This window comes from Nomascus leucogenys, chromosome 4, assembly GCF_006542625.1.
Source record: "Nomascus leucogenys isolate Asia chromosome 4, Asia_NLE_v1, whole genome shotgun sequence".
NCBI lineage: Eukaryota > Metazoa > Chordata > Mammalia > Primates > Hylobatidae > Nomascus > Nomascus leucogenys.
In genome coordinates this window covers 79,471,698-79,492,203 of record NC_044384.1, presented here as the reverse complement: position 1 = coordinate 79,492,203, position 20,506 = coordinate 79,471,698, and the positions used below count along the sequence as shown (strand labels likewise).

At 39.9% G+C, this 20,506-nt stretch overlaps 1 protein-coding gene across 2 annotated transcripts; it reads right to left on the bottom strand.

The window, feature by feature from the left end:
• Positions 1-10,612: 10,612 nt before the first annotated feature.
• MS4A2 (membrane spanning 4-domains A2) lies at positions 10,613-20,294 on the bottom strand. Of its 2 annotated transcripts, XM_003275209.3 has the most exons (7): positions 20,137-20,294; positions 19,135-19,264; positions 18,484-18,618; positions 16,144-16,200; positions 15,434-15,595; positions 14,941-15,039; positions 10,613-13,474 (listed from the first exon to the last, which is right to left on the bottom strand). In XM_003275209.3, the coding sequence occupies exons 1-7, from the start codon at positions 20,190-20,192 to the stop codon at positions 13,376-13,378; spliced, it is 738 nt and encodes a 245-aa protein (XP_003275257.2). In that variant the 5' UTR covers positions 20,193-20,294; the 3' UTR covers positions 10,613-13,375. The 2 variants fall into 2 exon arrangements, with proteins under 2 accessions (XP_003275257.2, XP_004087855.2); XM_004087807.2 differs by lacking the exon at positions 18,484-18,618.
• Positions 20,295-20,506: the final 212 nt, after the last annotated feature.

Here is a 20,506-nt window from a genome sequence, read left to right as displayed (position 1 = left end):
CCAGTTTTCTCCTGGTGTCTTAGATAAGATTGAGAATACTGAAATTGCATTCCCAGGCCTTCAGTCAGGCTTATTTTCAAATTCAGAATTCGAAATTGAGTTCAAGAAGTACACCAATGTTTCTAAAACTGAAACAGAAGATTGCAAAATGGAAAATTAAGACTTCACTGTCCCACCTGGGGTCAAGTCTCTCCTTTATGGCGCAATCACCCGATGCCCTTGGCATGCCCTTGTCACGTGCCATTTTCAGGATAGATCTTCAGGTGAATATGAAGATATGCTGCCCAGGTGCCCCTTCAAGGAAAGACTTACTTCCCAGTGGTGAGGAATGCAGTGAGCAAACTCTGTATTGGTCTGCCTCAAATTTAGAGACATGCTTCAACTTATGTCAAAACCTCCCAGGCAGGCCACATCAGATGACTGAGGAAGGCAGAAGTATAAGCAAGCTTGGCCATTTCTACATGGTAAGAACAGTACAGGCCAGGTGCAGTGGCTCACGCTTGTAATCCCAGTACTTTAGGAGGCCAAGGCGGGCGGATCACGAGGTCAGGAGATCGAGACCATCCTGACTAATACCGTGAAACCCCATCTCTACTAAAAATAAATAAATAAATAAATAAATTAGCCGGGCATGGTAGCAGGCGCCTGTAGTCTCAGCTACTTGGGAGGCTGAGGCAGAATGGCGTGAACCCAAAAGGTGGAGCTTGCAGTGAGCCGAGATCACGCCACTGCACTCCAGCCTGGGCAACAGGGTGAGACTCTGTCTCAAAAAAAAAAAAGAGTCTGCAGGGTAATCATCCTCACCCCAGAGTCCCTTGCAGATTAGTCAAGTCTTCTCGTGTCTGCATCTCATTTCACACTTCAACAGTTTTGCTTCTTCCCCATGGATTTTCATGACTGTTATAGCACCCAGAGGTCCAAATACCAAGGCAACTCTTCTTGAACACTTAGAACTTGCTCTGGATTTACTCTGTTTTGTGTCTTTGGGCTCCTTTGGATTTGCCAGCTCCTCAAAAGAGATGTTGTCTTATATGTGTGACTTTTAATAACTTACAAAACTTATACAGCAGGCACAGATGAGCATGCAATATTGTCTGAAGAATTAATAGGGTAATTATTTAATTTTAGAAGTAAATGGGAGAGATATGGTCACAGATATTCTCCTCAGAATGAAGAGGCTATATGGCAGCAAAACAAAATAATATTGTCCTCTTTTAAAAATATAATTAAATAACCCATTATTCCTAAAAGGAAGCATTTAATACCAGTCACAGTCTAGAGTACCTAGAGAAAGAAAAGAAAAAGTGTTTGGAGAAGGAAAGGCTTTTCCAAAATAGCAGCACCAGAACATCAAGATCACTTGTGAGTCAGTTTTTCTACTCTATGTCATCATTAGAGGGGGTTCCTAGTGATAGGCAGATCATTTGTGTATCAGAATTTCAGTTGCCTGAATTGGCATTGACCACACTCAGTGTTTCTTAAACTAGACAGGTGTTCCGTGGTGATAAAGTCTGTGCAATCCTACCCCCAAACTTCGAGAAATCTGAGAGGCCAAAGAAAGAGGCTGACATATCCAGTTTATCAGAAAGAATCATTTAATAGAGACTTAGGAACAGAACCCATGACTATGTCACATACAGCAAAGTGACAAGATGATGGATTGCTGTGCCATTACCCCCAGACCAAGGGTTTATATACTATAGGGAATGAATGTGCACAAAGACACAATAGGAATGGGACTCGGCACTCCCAACCCCACTAATGCATTTTTCTCAGACCTGCTGGTCCTGCATGCTGCCCCTGGGGTGCTGGGTCACAGCCCAGGGAGAGGGCAGAATGCAGTGTTCATGGCAGAGCAGGTGGCCCCCAGGGCTCCACACCACTGTTGCTGGCTGGCCTAGCACTGTCGGGCAACAGTGGGCAGAGGCTTCAACCTGTAACTTCCATATTTCAATTTGGCCAAGAGTGCCTGCATCACCTCCTCCATAACCTTCAATAAAGCAGCCCCAGCATGCCCCACCCCACCAAGGCCTGTACTACGAAGTGGTAAAGGCCCTATAGCTTCTGGAGATCCCAACTACACCATCCAGACTGTAAACCAAAAATAAAATCCTAAGTTCCCCAACTGACTTATAGACCTCACCTCTTGGCCAAGGGTATTCCAAAATAAACCTGAAAGTCTACTTCAGGCTGTGATGGGAAGGGAGGTAGGACATGCCTCATTATAATCTCCTCCCTTTGAAATTTAAGCACAACTGACCAGCATTAACATTAATACAGAGACCTTGAGACTGACAAAACAGACTCTCTGTAGCAATAAGACACCAAATTCCAACCCTCTCTAGTATAGAATCACAAGACAGCATAAACCAAAAATAAAATTCTAAGCTTCCCTCTCACCCCCCAAATAACTGAATAGACCACTCCTTTTGGCCAAGGACATTCAAAAGTTAGTCTAAAACACAAATTCAGGCCATGATTGGAATGACTGGTTGGATATGCCTCATTATACCCTCCTCCCTTTGGAATTCAGGCACAACTGACCAACATTCACATTAAAACAGTGACCTTAAGACTGGCAAAGCAGACTCTTTGTAGCAATAAAATGCCAACATGATAGATAGCAGGCCCTGAAAGAAATCAAAGTATTTTACCCCAAAATATATTTCCTTGATGTTTCTCAAAATGGTGCTGCAAATCTGTCTCTTGTGGGGAAAATCTACATTCTGTAGACAATCCCTTTCTTTTTCCAGCTCTTTTTCCTGATCTAAGAGAGAATCAAGGAATATTCTGGCACCTTGCAAAGTCTAATAAGAAACACTTAAAATCTATTCTCTCTGAAACCTGCTACTTGGAGGCCTCATCTACATAATAAAAACCTTGGTCTCTACAACATCTTATCTTAACCCAGCCACTGCCTTCTACTGATTCCAGGTCTTTAGATAAACTCTTTCAACCAACTGGCAATCAGAAAATCATTAAATCCACCTGCGACCTGGAAGACTTCCAACCAACACCCCTCCTTCTCCCTTTTCCATCCCCCATCCCTGCTCCAAGTTGTGTTGCCTTTCTGGACCAAACCAATATACATCTTACATATATTGATTGATGTCTTATGTCTCCCTAAAATGTATAAAACCAAGCTGTAGCCCAACCACCTGGAACCCATGTTTTCAGGAACCCCTGGGGTTGTGTCATGAGCATATCCTTAATTTTGGCAAAATAAACTTCTAAATTGATGAGATCTGTTTCAGATACCTTTGATTTACAAAAGCCAGCAAGCCCTGAAAGAAATTGAAGTATCTTATCCCAAAATATATTTATTTAACATATTTTACATATTTTGACATGGCCCTATAAAGCTGTCTCTTGTGGAGAAAAATCTACATTCTGTAGAGAATCCCCTTCCCTTTCCCAGTCTTTTTCCTGGTTCAGGAGAGAATTAACTAAGAGTGTGGCACCTTTTAAAGTCTGATAAACTTTTACAGTCTATTCTCTCTGAAGCGTGCTACCTGGAGGCTTCATCTGCGTTAAGAATCTTGATCTCCACAACCCCTTATCTTAACCCAGACACTCCTTTCTGTTGATTCCAAGTCTTTAGGTAATAAACTCTTTCAACCAAATTGCCAATCAGAAAATCTTTGAATTCTCTCCTTCAAGTGTTCCCACCTTTTTGGTCTGAACCAATGTACATGTTACATGTATTGCCTGATGTCATATGCCTCCCCAAAAGATAGAAAACTAAGCTGTATCCCAATCACCTTGGGCACATGTTCTCAAGACCCCTTGGGAGGCTGTGTCATGGATAATTGGTTCTCATATTTGGCTCAGAACAAATTTAAAATATTTTGCAGTTTAACTCTTTTCGTTGACAAGACCTTGCACTCCCACTTCCTCTAGAGCCAGCCCTGTTGATGGAAAAACCTTTCGAGCCAAGATAAGCCATGCTCCGACCCTGTTCCATTCATTTCATTCAAGGTCCTCTGATTGGAGGACCTTTGAAAAGCTAAAACAAATGGTGTTCCAACATAGATTTCACTCAAAGAAGTTAACCCTATCACCCTCATGTGCACAACACAAGAAGGATGACTGGTCTTTACCTTTGCCTCATTATAATACCAAAGTCCCTACCCAGGGAGAGGCTTATTTGCCATTTTCTAATCATGTCATGTATGTGTTAGCATTACTCCTTACTAGACTCATGCACCCTGCACTGTACCCCACACACGTGGTGACACTCACCTATCTCATGAATTACGCATGTCACTTTCCTTAACCCGCTTATGCCTGAGGTTGCAATTTTTTGAATTTTTGCAATCAGACCTTGGTGATGACCTTGAGCAGTAGGATACAAATAACTCCCACACGCTTAGCATTCCAATAATGGAGCATGAGGCATAAATGTATTAAGGCACCACAATGCACAGCCTTTAGGGAGACAGCATGAGACCTTTAACTCCAGTGCTGGCTCCCTTTTGTTCCAACACAAGCCATTAATAAAGGCCTTGACTGGGAAACTTGTTGGGCCTCATGCCACTTTCTATTACATGAGATTCTAAGAACCTGTGATTGGTAACAATAGGACTATTGAAGTCGTTTCCCCAGGGAAAGGCAAGAACACTGTGTAAGTCTCCTTCAAGGCAGGATTTATAGTAACAGTAGATAAAGTAGAAATCTTAGAGGCATTCCCGGAACAGGGGTGAATCAGAAGTCAACATGCAACCAAGCAGCCTAGCAGCCCAACAACCTAGCCTCAAGCTGCATTTTAAACTTTTTTTCTTTTCTTTCCTCTTTCCCATCCCAGTCTCAAGATATAACTTTGAGACAAACTGCCTATGTGTTACCTCTCATCTTTAAATCCAGGCTCAGAATGTGCTGTGAACCTCCACTCCCTTTCATTTCCCATACTATGCTCCCATGCCTTATGCACGTTTATTTACCTACATGCTTGTTAAGCACACACCATGCTGTCTTATCCGGTCCTACCTTTCCTTGGAAGCTTCATGGGTCAGATCCTGATAGGGACCAGGCACTTCTGGAATTCTTTCTCCAATAAAAGATTACTTCAATGATGGAATCCACTCCAGGTGACTATAAGACGGACTGCAACTAATTTATAACCTGGCAGGATCCACGATGGTGCCAACCCCTTCACCAAATGAGACAATAATTCAAGATGAGACATCGGAGCAAGTCATGCCACCTGGCACCTCCTAGCCCCTTCTCTCTTCTGTATTCCAAACACTTTCTTAAAAAAACCCTGCTTACCCTCCACAAATCGAAGAGCGGAATTGCTCTATACTCTTCTCCTTACCTAGCATGGATAATAAAGGAATATCACTCTTTCTTATCATAATGCATTATTATTTTGACATCATTCCATAAGAAAGAAGTTCAGCGAGCAGCCAGACCCTTTTTGCTGGTTACAAACATGGTGAATTAGCATCCAAGGAGTTGCTTTATCCCCCTCAACATGCTCACTCTTTTGGCAATTCTGATTTAATAGGTTTGTTTTAGACACTGTAGTCAGACAAGTTTGGAAAACACTGTCATAACAGAGTCCTATATTTCTCCACACACGTATCTTCAGGTACACCTTTCTCAGCCACTGCCCTTCCTTCTGCCATGAATGTGGAACCCAAGCCTGCTCTCTCCTCCTCAAAGTCTCTACAGATACAATGACATGCATTTATTTTTTATTTTTATTTATTTATTTATTTATTTTGAGATGGAGTTTCACTCTTGTTGCCCAGGCTGGAGTGCAATGGCGTGATCTCGGCTCACTGCAACATCCTCCTCCCCAGTTCAAGCAATTTGCCTGCCTCAGCCTCCCAAGTAGCTGGGATTACAGGCATGCTCCATCATGCCTGGCTAATTTTGTATTTTTAGTAGAGATGGGATTTCACCATGTTGGTCAGGCTGGTCTTGAACTCCTGACCTTAGGTAATCCACCCTCCTCGGCCTCCCAAAGTGCTGGGATTACAGGAGTAAGCCACCACTCCTGGCCATGCATTTATTTTAAATCTTGTGAATTAGTATGGTCAATTTCTTTTCATTATTCTCTCTTTAGATTTATCTGAAGAGGAGAGAGATACCTGTGAGTCTGAGGCTCATTTATCACCTAGACTTTTAAATCCTCCTTGAGAAATTGCTGCAATTTGCTTTGAGGAGACAACATAATTCCAAATGTCTTGGTTATCCTTAACTGGGAATTTTGGTGTTTCTCGGACTGCTAATTTTCATCCTATTTATATTAGTTTGCTACGGCTGTGATAACAAAGTACCATAGACTGGGTGGCTTAAACAATAGAAATTTATTTTTTCACAGTTCTGGAGGCTATAGCAAGCCTAAAATCAAGGCTTAACAGGGTTGGTTTCTTCTGAGGATTGTAAGGGAAGGATCTGTTCCAGGCCTCTCTTATTGGCTTATAAATAGCCATTTTCTTTCTGTCTTCACATAGTATTCCTTCTGTACATGTCTGTGTCCTGCACTCCTCTTCTTATAAGAATATTACTCATATTGAGTTAGGGTCCACCCTGAATATCTCATTTTAATTTAACTACGCTTTAAAGAACCTGTCTCCAAATATGTCACATTCTGAGGTCCTGGTGCTTAGAACTTCAACATATAAACTTTGAGGGGAACACAATTCAGGCCATAACACCTCTGGAAGCAAGAGTCTTATTCTGTAATAAAACTTAAGATAATCAAGTGTGATACTCCATATTCAGAGTATCATCCTCCCTTCAGAGAGGAATTCTAAAAGAAGTAGACATCTTCCATCTGTTACAAACCCTAGTAGAAGAAGAGCCCAAGATATCAGGTGATACCAGAGACCTGGAAATAGGTGATTTCCAGGGGCTGGAGTGTGAGGTGTAAAGAAGTTAGTTCTTGTGTCTAGCTTTAAAAAAAAAAATGGTTATGTAGAGGTAACTACATAGAACTGTACCACCAATTAATGCTTCATGTTTTCTATCTCAAGAACAAATGCGTAATCATTTGGAAGATAGTATTCATTAATTTCACACCTCCCATGGCTAAGACAGACAGTTAAGCCAAGTAGGAAGAGCACAGACACTAAAGTCAAGCCAGCCTGGGTTTAAATCCCAGCTCTATAATCTCATGGCTAAGTGGCCTTGGGCAAATTGTTCTTATTCTTGTTATGTAAAGACGCTTACAGCTTTAAAAAAGAGGTATTGCTTACCTCAAGAGTTCGTTTCATGGATTAAAATGAAGTAACACAAGTTAGGCTTTCAGCAGAAGGCTGGAGACATAATGGAAATTCAAGTAAGTTTGGCTTTATTTACTTTCTTTCTTTTTTTGGCGGGGAGGGACGGAGTCTCACTCTGTCACCCAGGCTGGAGTGCAATGGCGCCATCTCAGCTCACTGCAACCTCCACCTCCCAGGTTCAAGTGATTCTCCTGCCTCAGCCTCCCGAGTAGCGGGGACTACAGGCACATGCCACCACACCCAGCTAATTTTTGTATTTTTAGTAGAGGCAGGGTTTCACTATGTTGGCCAGGCTGGTCTTGAACTCCTGACCTCGTGATCTGCCTAAAGGAGGAGACCAACCCTCATATTGTCTTATGCCCAATTTCTGCCTCCAAAGAAAAAAAAAGTAAAAACTAAAAGGCAGAAATGAAATCCACAAGCAGACAGCCCAGTACCACACCCTAGGCCTGGTAGTTAAAGATCGACCCCTGACCTAATCAGTTATGTTATCTATAGATTACAGACATTGTATAAAAAAGCACTGTGAAAATCCCTATCCTGTTTTGTTCCGATCTAATTACCGGTGCATGCAGCCCCTAGTCACGTACCTGCTGCTTGCTCAATCGATCACGACCCTGTCACGCGCACCCCCTTAGAGTTGTGAGCCCTTAAAAGGGACAGTAATTGCTCACTTGGGGAGCTCAGCTCTTGAAACAGGAGTCTTGCCGATGCTCCTGGCCGAATAAACCCCTTCCTTCTTTAACTCAATGTCGAAGGAGTTTTGTCTGCGGCTGGTCCTGCTACACGCCCACCACTGCCTCCCAAAGTGCTGGGATTACAGGCGTGAGCCACCACAACCAGCCCGGCTTTATTCACTTTCTTACTCTCCTATAGGATTTGGAATTCCAGTTCAAATTTTCCAGTTTAATTGTTTATTTATCATGGTACCTGCTCATGCCAGAAAAACTCTTTCCCTGCATTCTAGTAGCATCTTCTATTTGCCTAAGTGGATCTTTCTCTCCTCTCTCCCTTTTTGCACATGAACTTCTGAAGGACAGCATTTATAGCAATTCATATTTTCTGTTCTGTGTCTTAGCAAAATGTCTGGAATCTAACAGGGCATTGGCCCTTATTCAGGTCTATTGCCATATCCATAGAATCATGTTAGATAAAATATCAATTTATTTACAAATGGCAAAACATGGCAGCACCATTGTCTATCCTAGGACACTTGTCTCTAAAAAAAAAAAAAAATCATTGAACAATAGCATATCACGTAAGAAACCACTCTTAACATTCTCATATAGACCAATTGCCAGTCCTCCTTCTGCCCAGCCTAAATCTATCCCCAGGACAAGGCCTTACAGCAGCACAAAACAGATTCCAATCCAAAAATGTTATATAGGGCCACCAAATAACGAGAGGAAATGAGCTGTTTTCTCTGGGCACCTTTTACGCACTGTTTAGTGTTAGAGCCAAAAATTGATCTTGGCTCTCTCTCTTCCTTCTGTTTTTTACAGATTGAGCTTCTTGTACTGTTTTTCAACCAGTTCCTTCCTGATAGTCAGACATGGTGGGTTAAGATATTTCTCACTGATGAAGAAAGTTGATATGCTTTTAAAGGTTTCCCAAAACTCATCTGATAGCATTTTCCCTAGAGCCTCTTTCCATCTACTTCTCTGCCTTTTTGGGACTAAGATAACATCATTAAGATAACATCATTAAGATAACATCATTAAGATAACATCATTTTGTAATATATGTTTTTTAAAGTTCAATTTATCTGGAAGTAGTCTATGTGAAGGTTACTAATGATTACATTCCCTGATCTTACCCAGGGTCTTAAGCCCACTTTTTCCAACCAGAGTTAAGGGATAGGTGAATATTGCCAAATGTTCCTGAGAAGCTAACAGTGTCTCTTTTCCTAATTTCATGTTCAGGATTACACATCAATGTCTATAAATAAAAAAATAGGTTCCATTCATCATTCTAGAAACTGGGCTAAATGATTTTTGAACATGCACAATATTAAGTTTAATATATCCATTTAAGAAACAAACAAACAAAAAAAACTAAGATAAAATAAAATGATTGGCCAAGATCATAGAGCAAATACCTAATATAGCTACTGCAATTTGCTTCTGCATATATTGTATTCCAAAATCCACTGGCTTAATAATCCATGCTCCCCAAATATTGTTCAACAAAACCCTATGCTGGAACTCCCAGATAGAAGCAATTTGGAGATGTAAGTTCAGCTCACTTAACTGTTTGTAGAGCGAACAGAGGTTTTCCAGTGGAGAGAAATACTCACGTAACACAGAGAGATACTAATGAGGGACCCTCACGCTCTTGGATATATAGATTTACCCCAACACTCTAAATCAGGTTACACTTAAAAATATGGTACCCTGTCTCATTAGTTGTTTATATAAGTAGATTCATGTCTATAGCGGGAATTGTTACCTATTATATACTTATAATGGGAATTATTTGGAAAATTTTATTTCTTTTTTTTTTTTTTTTTTGAGACAGAGTCTGGCTCTGTCACCTAGGCTGGAGTGCAGTGGCGTGATCTCGGCTCACTGCAAGCCCCGCCTCCCAGGTTCACGCCATTCTCCTGCCTCAGCCACCTGAGTAGCTGGGACTACGGGCACCTGCCACCGTGCCTGGCTGATTTTTAGTATTTTTAGTAGAGACGGGGTTTCACCACGGTCTCAATCTCCTGACCTCGTGATCCGCCCGCCTCGGCCTCCCAAAGGGGAAATTTTATTTCTAAGACAATTTTTAGAAAAAAAAAAGCCCTTTGATTAGCATTTTTCAGAGGGATTTAGAAAAATATTATTGTCCCAGATATCCTGCTACACCACACACTTCTTTACCCAAAGTGGAGAGCTGCTTCTTTGAAAATATGTCCACCAAATTGTTCTGATTGCTGTTGCTATCTCAACCACAAACTCGGTAATTGTGATTACCAAAAATCCTAAATATTGAAAAATCACAGAATATGGGAACAGAAAGACCAGTTAGGAACCTTTTGTTCCAAATTGCTCATTTTCAGATGTAAAACCTGAGGTTCACAAGGAGAAAAAACTTTCTCAAGTTTACATAGCAAGTAAATAAGAATGAGGACTGACTGGTCAAATAGGACTCATGCTCCAGTTTCCTTTCAACTCTATTCCATCAATTATTAACAAAAGATGGCTGGTGTTTGTTCCTACATTCTGTTTTCTGGCTATGGGTTGTTTATAGAGTGTTCTGTTTGATAAAGGGCTGATGTAAAGGAGGACTTCAGAAACTGCTGTTGGTCTTTGGCATCATTTTATTAATGCCTTAATTCCCCATTATCTGTGATAAGTTCCTAAATCTTGTATGCCAACACAAAGACAGATACGAAATCAAGTTACATTATTCCAATTTATTGCACAAATACAGGTAATTGAGAATACATAAGGAGGTCACAAGCACACTAATAATTAATGATACAATACTGCATCATGGGATAGAGTAGTTATGGAGCAAGAAATTAAGGCTGGATGAAAAGGGTCTTCATGGAGAAGACGACCTTGAAGTTGAAATTTAGAAAGACAATTTGGGGCAGTGATAGTGTGAAGAGAACCCCAGCATTGTGCTCTGTGTCTGCCTGAGGTGTGCATACTATAAAAGGCAGGCAGGGTGGGGCAACTCTCCAAATGATCTTGAGAAAAAATTTATAAATTGTGTGTTGTGTATAACAAATACGTAGTCAATGATGAAAATATAAGTTGAGTGAAATAAAAGAGATCATATATTATACAACTGTAAAGATAGCTTGGATCCACTCCTAGGGGTCCTGGTAAACCAGGTTTAAGAGTCTGTATGTGAACATCCATGCCATGGAAGTGATGTGATTAATACCTACAGATGATCAAGAGTAGAGATGCAGCTTAGCATGATACACAGTGAAAGGGTAGGGTTTTTTATTCTGCTGTCAAATTTGGAGAAACAAAATTTTATTTTAGAAAAATGAGAAGGGGAAATCCTCAGGCCCTACAATTAAATAAAGCATACCAAGTCACTTAATTATTTGTTGTGTGATTGTCGTGATCACTTTCATAATCTAGGGAAATTAACATCTACCTGTCACCTTTTAATCTTGGCATCCTCAATACATAAAACGTAATTAATTATTTCATTAATTGTGACTAATACTCTCAGACTGATTTTTTTCAGTCATTCTATAAGAATCTTATACTTAGTCTAAAAACATAAACTATCTTTTCCTTCTTTTATAAACAGAATTTTTTCTTAGCTTGCTTTTCTTCACTATCTTCTATTCATAATCAACTATCTTATTTCTCACATATGCCCCCATTCTCTGTCTCTAAAGGTCTTTGCAAATATTTTATTCATTTACTCATCACAATACCCATGTGTGGAATTTCTCAACACTTTTTGCATTCATTCACTATTGCTATTTTCTCTGCCCCATATTCATGCCTTAGGTGGAGTTGCTTATCACTGTGGACTTTTCTCTTGCCCAAGCCTACAGATACTGTCTCTGATGGATACTTATTTTCTCTTTATCTAATCTTTCTCTATTTTGGGCTACCTGCTCTCTACGGTTTCACAATGCATGTTTATGCCTAATTATTGTATCTTCTAGTCTAGATTTTATCCTCAGTTTTTCCCTCCAATTATAGGCATATGAAGTTTAACTTAGCTTCACTTCTGTCTCAAAATGATTCTCTTAGACTGTTAACTTGCTTCATTTAATAATGATTTCTCTTATAATGACACTAAACCTATATCAAACTTTATCTTTACCAGAACTCTGTATTGGATGTCATCAGGCCTTCTATAGTTGCATTTCCCTTTGTCTCCCCAAAATGAAAGTCTAAAAATAAGCTTAATTCAGGTCTATTTGTCCTCCACCTTTCATATTTCTGACTTTTTATCTTTTCTTTTTTTTTTTTTTTTTTTTTTGAGATGGAGTCTCCCATTGTCACCCAGGCTAGAGTGCACTGGTGCGATCTCAGCTCACCGCAACCTCCACCTCCTGGGTTCCAGCGATTCTCCTGCCTCAGCCTCCCAAGTAGCTGGGACTACAGGAGCCCACCACCACACCCAGCTAATTTTTTGTTTGGATTTTTAGTAGAGATGGGATTTTACTATGTTGGCCAGGCTGGTCTCAAACTCCTGACCTCGTGATCTGCCCGCCTCAGTCTCCCAAAGTGCTGGGATTACAGGCGTGAGCCTCCGCCCCTGGCCCTTTTTATCATTTTTTCAACATAACCAGTGTTCTCCTTTCATCTTAGACTCAAACACTTAATGTATTAGTCAACCAGTTGCTTGTCTAACTTTATTCTTTAATTTAATTTGTTAACAAAATCTACCAGTTACTGTTTTTCTACATGTTTTAGATATAACCATTGTTTACATTTCCACTCACTTTATTTCTGCTTAGGTCTTAATTTAGTCTTCTTTTTTTCACAAATATTTTACTAAATGATCTCTCCACTTATAATTTCCCTGTTTTTACCTATCTACCTCCCCAGACAGTGGTAACAATAACATTCCCAACTTCCTACTTATCAATCTGCAAATAATATCATGTCAATGAATGTGCAATTATACAGATCTTTATAAAACTTCATGTCTTTGCAAAAATGTATTATTGACTGGTGGTAAAATATTTGCATAGAAAGTTATATATAGTGTAAGTAATACATATGTGTGTGTGACTGTGTGGGTATGGGTGGATGGTACAAATCATGCCCAACTGTAACTATTAGGAATGCTAAAAAAAAAAACCCTAAGAACCAAATATTATCAAACTGTCAAAGTTTAACCAACTTTCAGCCAGCCTTCTTGTTTTCTGTATTTGCACAGTTATAATGAAACAGTTAAATCTTGCTTACTACATGTTGACTTTCCAGCAGAGATGTGTGTGAAGTCGTAATATAAAACAAGAAAAATAGGAGTCTATCATATCTACAAATGGAAGGAGAATATTAAGGTGAACAGAAGCAACAAAAACAAAATATTCTCATCTGGTGAATAAATCTAATATAAAATTGGCAGGCTGTGGAGAGAATAGAAATTTTTCCAGTAGCCCCTTAACAAGACCTTGGCCTTATGGATCCTTGGCTGTGAATCAGAGTGTTCTGGACACGTGATTCTTATAAATCAATGGGAGGAGACATTTCCCCTCGGTCTTCCAACTCACTGTAAGTAGCTGAATATATGTTTAATTCTTCATAAACACGATCATCTGGAACCTGATAAGGGAAAAATCATTTCATATCAATTACCACGAATTTCCCGTCCCTAGAAGTCTCGCTCAAGAGACTTACCTCATCTACTTTTGTCTTTCTGGCTCTCACGCTCTCTGTCATTAAACTCTGATTATTTCTTTCATTTCCAGAAAACCAAACCAGACTGGCTGGCCAAGTGGGCCCAAAAGAAATCATGTCAGTCGATGACAAGTTGGTGAGGTTATTCCTTAGTATATCTGCTGTCTTATTTATCTATCTTTGGAAGAGAGTGATTTTTTTAATTTCTTTTATTTTTTTTTGAGACAGAGGCTCACTATGTCACCCAGGCTGGAATGCAGTGGCCATGATCTTGGCTCACTGCAACTTCCCCCTCCCGGGTTCAAGCAATTCTCCTGCCTCAGCCTCCTAAGTAGCTGAAATTACAGGTGTGCGCCCCCATGCCCCACTAAGTTTTATATTTTTAGTACAGACGGAGTTTCACCATGTTGGCCAGGCTGGTCTCCAAATCCTGACCTCAAATTATTCTCTGGCTTTGGCCTCCCAAAGTGCTGGGAAGTCTGGCTCTGTCACCCACGCTGGGGTGCAGCGGCATGATCTAGGCTCACTGCAACCTCCACCTCTTGGGCTCAAGCGATTCTCCTGCCTCAGCCTCCCAAGTATCTGGAACCTTAGGTGCCTGCCACCACGCTGGGCTAATGTTTTCTTTTCTGTTTTTGTTGTTTTGTTTTGTTTTGTTTTGTTGTATTTTTTAGTAGAGATTTGGTTTCGCCATTTGGCCAGGCTGGTTTCAAACTCCTGACTTCAAGTGATCCGCCCTCCTCGGCCTCACAAAGTGCTGGGATTACAGGCATGAGCCACCATGCCCAGCCTGGAGGAGAGTGATTTTAAAAGGTGGCTAGACTTGAATGCCTCAGGAAACTGGACAGATGGAGAGAGTATGTTTCTTCCATCAGACATGGGCAAGTACATGAGCACGAGGTGCTGGTGGTTCTCATCAAAGGTGTAATGGACAGGTGAGGCAAGTGGAAACATTTGGTAGTCATGAATCAGAAAGGAAAGAAAGCTGAGGTTTTAGAGCAAGTTGGAAAGGAAAAGTCAAGAAACAAAGGAATAAAACAGAAACAGGAATAGGCTACTTCTGGGGCAGAAAACAATGCAGATACCTGGGAGGTTTCCTCACAAGCCTTCTGCACATTCATCTCTCATGCTCCACACACTTTAAGGCATTTTCTAACATTATACAGATCCTATTATCCCAACCCTCATTCAGAGGGATATATTATGAAATGTGTGCTACTTATGGGTATAAAATGTGATTTAAAATGTGAGATTTGGAAACCAAAGTAATAAAACTTGGAGAAACTATTTTCTGGAAGAAATGTTTCAGAAAACCCAGGCCATATTTTTAAGGAATAAAGCTCCAGTTCGTTAACCTGTCATTCAAGATTTTATATCAGGCTTCTATCTACCTTGTTTCCTTTGAGTTCTTCACCAGCTCCATAGACTGTGAGTGACAACGCACTACCAAGTCCCAGAATGGTGAGAAACAGCATCATCACTACGATTTCCTATTGAACAGCAACAAACGACAAACAAAAAGAGTCACACGGTAGGCGCCCCAAAAGTTTATTTTCTTATAGCATCTCCTGTTTTCATCTCCCTACCATCTGACCAGTCCTTCTAAAGTGACGCATACACACACACACACACACACACACACACACAGGCACAGAAAAACCCAGAGATCGTCACTTGCAGTAGATAACTTTAACCCCGAGGAATTTGCCTGGGTTGAGGGGAGCGGGCAGCCAGCATCTCCCTGGACTGTGTGAACTTACAGAACACTGTACTATGTAATAGAAGTTACAGAAAAGGATGGTGTTCATGGAACAGGAAAAGAGGGCTTCTTACTTACATTAGGACCCAGAATCTTAGTCTTGCCACACACACAAAAATACATACAGCGGAAAAGGAAGCCATAAAGCACTTGTCGGTCTCGAAAAATTTCTGGCAACTGTGGATGTGGATATAAGCCAAGCTCTTCTTCAGGTTGATGATCAGGATGGTAATTCCTGTTCCCCCAGCTATGCTGCTGGCAGCGTTTGCTCCCAGGCTTCCTCTCACCTGATGATAGTGAAGAACACTCAGACCTGGGCCTGCACTTGCTGGCACATTCAATAAACCTATCTTCATTTCAGGGCTGGATGCATCCAGTAAATTCCACATCGCTTCCAAATTTTGGTTAAAAAGGGAAACCCTGAAAATGTCCACATTGTTTAATGAGCATATATTACTTTCTCGCTGGACTGCCTTCAGGAACCACATGAACACGTACGGTCTTTCCTCAAATATTCTCCTTAATTGAAAGCTATTTATTTGATCATGTGAATATGCCTACAAGGACAATGCCAGTGTGAGGACACTTTTTTTTAGAACGAGCATCAAGGTAAACATAAACTTCATTGTATGTTAAATGGTGCAATTTATGTTTCTAATTATTATATCCAACTTCTGTTGCAAAAAGCCTTAGGACACAAAATAGATTGAAACAAAATCATATATCCACATTCACAAGTAATATAGGAGACAAAGATGTGTTTCCCTTAAGACTCTTAAAACTCTGTTTTTCTTATCTTTTCAAGGATGGACAAAGACAGAAACGGGCAACTCACCAGATATGTTGCATTTCTCCCTTCAGATATAATTGACAAAATTCCAGAAATAGAAAACTGTTCAAAAAGGAGGAAAAAAAAAGCCACAATGAGTTTCTTGTTTTCAATGTGTCCTTTTCAACCCCATCTTCCAAACATAGGTAAAATTTGGGGTACTCGATAAAGTTACTTTTTAATGTCACTTGTGAGCCCAATATTTCCTTATTCTTATTTTCTATACAGAATTAAATGTGCATACGAATAAAGCTGGGTGTGGTGGCTCATGTTTGTAATCCCAGCACTTTGGGAAGCCGAGGCAGGGGAATCATTTGAGGTCAGGAGTTCAAGACCAGCCTGACCAAAACGGTGAAACCCTGTCTCTACTAAAAATACAAAAATTAGCCAGTCATGGTGGCATGAGCCTGTAGTCCCAGCTACTAGGGAGGCTGAGACAGGAGAATCACTTGAACCCGGGAGGCAGAGGTTGCAGTGAGCCAAGATCATGCCACTGCACTCCAGCCTGGGTGACAAGAGCAAGACTCCATCTAAAAAAAAAAAAAGTGTATATGAATCACGTGAGGGTCTTGCTAAAATGCAGATTCTTATTCATTAGGTCCTGGATGGAGCATGAAATTCTTCATTTACATGAGGCTCCCAGGAGATGCTAACCCTGACAATGCAGGGGTTACTCTTGGAGTAGCAATATCCAGCAACATCAGGGGCATGAATCTGTTAGACCACCACTCTCATTCTATTGCAATTGTCTGTTTGTATGTGCGTCTTCCGTCAGCTCGTTTAGGCATGAAACATGTGTTTGTGGCATGCATATTTCTAGAGTTTGACATATATCATGTGAATATAGAGTAATTATTAAAATGTACATGATGATATTGTTACCAAACATTTACATATTTGATATAAGTATAAGTCAATAGCACAAATTCAAAGCAATCTCCTAAAGACCCAGATTGTGAGTTTGATGGTTTGAGAGACACCTAATAAACTGTGTTTGAAATACAAAGACAGAGCCAAGTTTCAATTATAACAGAGGTAGAGGTTCAAGGAGAGTCCTGAACAAGTCATCCGAGCCCTAAGGATTTAGCAGAATTCAAAGTGAATGTGACATAGTTTAGAATTAAAATATATTCTTGTGAATGAAGTATCGATATAAAGAAAAAACATGAATAATCTCAAAATAACTGTGCAGCGAAGGAAGACAAACAGTAAAGAGAACATACCTATATAAAGCTCTAAAAACTGCAAGTTAATTTATATTCACAGAAAGCAGATCAATGTTTTCTTGGGGATGAGAGGACAAGGAGTGGAGGGAGGAAGAAAGAGTTACAAAGATACACAGGGAAGCTTTTGGAAATGATGGATACATACATTGTATTAATGTGGTGATGTTTTCGTGTGTGTCTATGTGTGTCAAAGGTTAGCAAATTGTACACCTGAAATACTTGCAATTTATTATATGTCAATTAGACCTTTAAAAAGTTATACACCTTGTTATCTTACTCATCCACCTATTTTTCCAGCTAGAACAATGAGTAAAAGAGATACCAGGAGAAAATACCTAAAAGAGTTTCTAGGGCATAGAAGGTCACCATATGCCCATTGATCTTAATTTTTCTCACCCCAGCAATCTCTTTCCTCATTTTTCATGAAGATAACTTTATTTTCTATTATTATTATTATTATTATTTTGAGACAGAGTTTCGCTCTTATTGCCCAGGCTGGAGTGCAACGGCACAATCTCAGCTCACTGCAACCTCTGCCTCCCAGGTTCAAACAAGCCTCCTGCTTCACCCTCTTAAGTAGTTGGGATTACAGGCGTGCACTATCACACTCAGCTAATTTTTTATATTTATTAGAGGCGAGGTTTCACCATGTTGGTCAGGCTGGTCTCGAACTCCTGACTTCAGATGATCCACCTGCCTCAGCTTCCCAAAGTGCTAGGATTATAGGTGTGAGCCACCATGCCCAGCCTCTGTTATTATTTTTAGTTGACAGATAAAGCTGTATGTATTTATTATATAACTTTATTGATGAATAGTGCTAGAGGCATGTTCTTGGAGTTGGATTCTGAAAGTTTAGGTTCAATTACTATTAGTCAAGCATCCCTTAGGCAAGTCATTTGACTTGAATTAGATTCAGGTTTCTCATGGGATAAAACTGTGGGCTAAATAATTAACCCATCATTAACTGTAAAAAGAATCTTTTGTTGTTGTTAATGAGCATATCTATGTTAAGAATTATAAATATCATCTTAATACTGGAAATAAACAACTGGTTAGAGCTGAGCAAGAGAAAAACCTATGTTCAGTGTTATTTCAGAAACAATTATAGATGTATACTCACAAATATGGCTCCCCAGAATGGATAACCTGCTTTAAATGATGAAAAAATGTCTCCCTCAATGTGTGAAATATCAAGTACAGAGCAGACAACTGTTCCAAAACAAAGGCATATCATAGCAATCACAATTTGTGTTACCTATAGAAAAACACATGAATTTCATGAAAATCAAAAAATTTTCCCAAGATTGTATCATTTTTTAATAACAGAAGCCAAACATGAGAAATTGCTTTAGTGTCCTAGACTGTCCTGAGAAATGATCCACACGTAAGATTTTCCAGGATACCCTGGCCACTATAAGAATTGATAACAAGCACTACCTAATGCATGGATGGCCAATACTTTTCTCCATGCGCCTTTATGTACGTAGTCATGTTGAACATCAGTAATTGTTCTTTACATCTAAGTAAAGACAAAGATTATGAATCCTTCATTCCTGTTGGCCATTCTCGTCCTAGCAATTTAAAGTCTTTATGAGGAAATGTTTCTCTCTTCCCAAAAGGACCCAGTTAGTGCCAACTCTTTATCTACCATGTTTTTCAGAGGACCTGCCACCTCTCACGAATCCAAGTGGGAAAACAGTTGATGCAACTCAATATTCTTTTCTAGACCCAAAAGAATTACTCTAGTCAAAGTTGGAGGAGGCTCACTCACCCCCAGGAACTCCTGCTCTTTTTTCAAAACTGTCAGCCATGTATGCTGTGGTGGGGATGAGGCCGACTTCAATAGTCTGCCTGAAGATACTTCCTGGGGGGATATTTCCAAGACTTCAAATGCAGGCACACTGTGAAATTTAAAAGCAATTCGGTCATGAGAACATTCTGTAACTCCCTGTGCAACATCTCGACAGACAGAAAGGGGAGTTTTGTTTATTTTTTCAAAGCCATCCTGTAATTCAAATCTTCATTGTAATCACTAAGAAACTAAAGCCCAGAGCAGCCAAGTAACTGACCAAGAATACCTGAATACTATCCAAGTGATTAGATGGGACAAAATGGAACAAAATCCATGCCACATTTTCCTATTCTTAATCCAGTGTTACTTTCAAGTTCTTTCTCATTCGTCTATGTTGACAAGTAAAACTGAAAATAAACACATTCACCTATGCATGTCACAATCCTTTTAACATAGAAATGTATCTGAATATATTTTGTCAGTAACAAACCCCAACTTCATGTACACAGAATACAATGAAGGAATGGCTTTGAATGGCTAGATGGGACTCTATTACTATTTTCATCTTTTCAGAGAAGCATCCCACAGCTTATGGATCATAAAGACCAATCAAGAAGCAGGTTATTTTATAAAGTATTTATAAAAGCGTGTGTGAAGGATATGTGTCCCTCAGCACATATCAGACACGGAAGCAAGAGATCTACATACATAGTATGAACTCTCCTGTGTCATACCCAGAAAATGAGCTTCTAATGTGAGAAATCTGTTATTTCCAGTTTACAAGCTGAGTAAAATATTCCTCTCCAGGGAGAGAGAACCACTTGGAAAGTATGGCAAGTAGCTTCCTCATACCCAATATATTAATTAAACTAGATGGATCCATGCCTAAATCCATAAAGTTTCATCTCCTAAGCACTGTGACTATGACTTCCCCTGCCACTAAGTGACTGAGAGTAGAAAAAAATAATACCTTGTACCTACCTGGAAGGCTCTTGTGGCAGAGCAAGATTTGCTCTCCTACTATTTTCCGTGTCCATTTTTTCATTAACTGAGCTCTCCAGGAGTAAAGAATATTGTTATATTGAGACTTGGTGGATTCCCTCTTACTGCATGCTCTGAATAGGCAGTTGAAATGGGTTACCTCATGACATTGATGATTATCTTTATACATAAGCCATTTGCCAGACAGATAAGTTTCTTGGCTGATTCAGATCAGCAGGCTTTTACTTGTGATGAATAGAAAAATCGAAAAGTCTACTAAATAAAGACTAATATGAAATAAGAATATTTGAGACTCCTGGAGCATAATTTTGCCTGAGACTAGCAGGATTTACAGAACCTGAAAATGAGA

Bases quoted from the DNA above. Each gene is read 5' to 3' on its own strand.
- MS4A2 (XM_003275209.3), bottom strand. From the start codon at position 20,192: ATGGACACGGAAAATAGTAGGAGAGCAAATCTTGCTCTGCCACAAGAG. The intron at 16,201-18,483 runs GTGAGTATACAT...CTTTTTGAACAG, and splicing joins CATTCTGGGGAGCCATATTT to TTTTCTATTTCTGGAATTTT. The intron at 15,040-15,433 runs GTATGTATTTTT...GCTGTTCAATAG, and splicing joins TTATGGCTTCCTTTTCCGCT to GAAATCGTAGTGATGATGCT.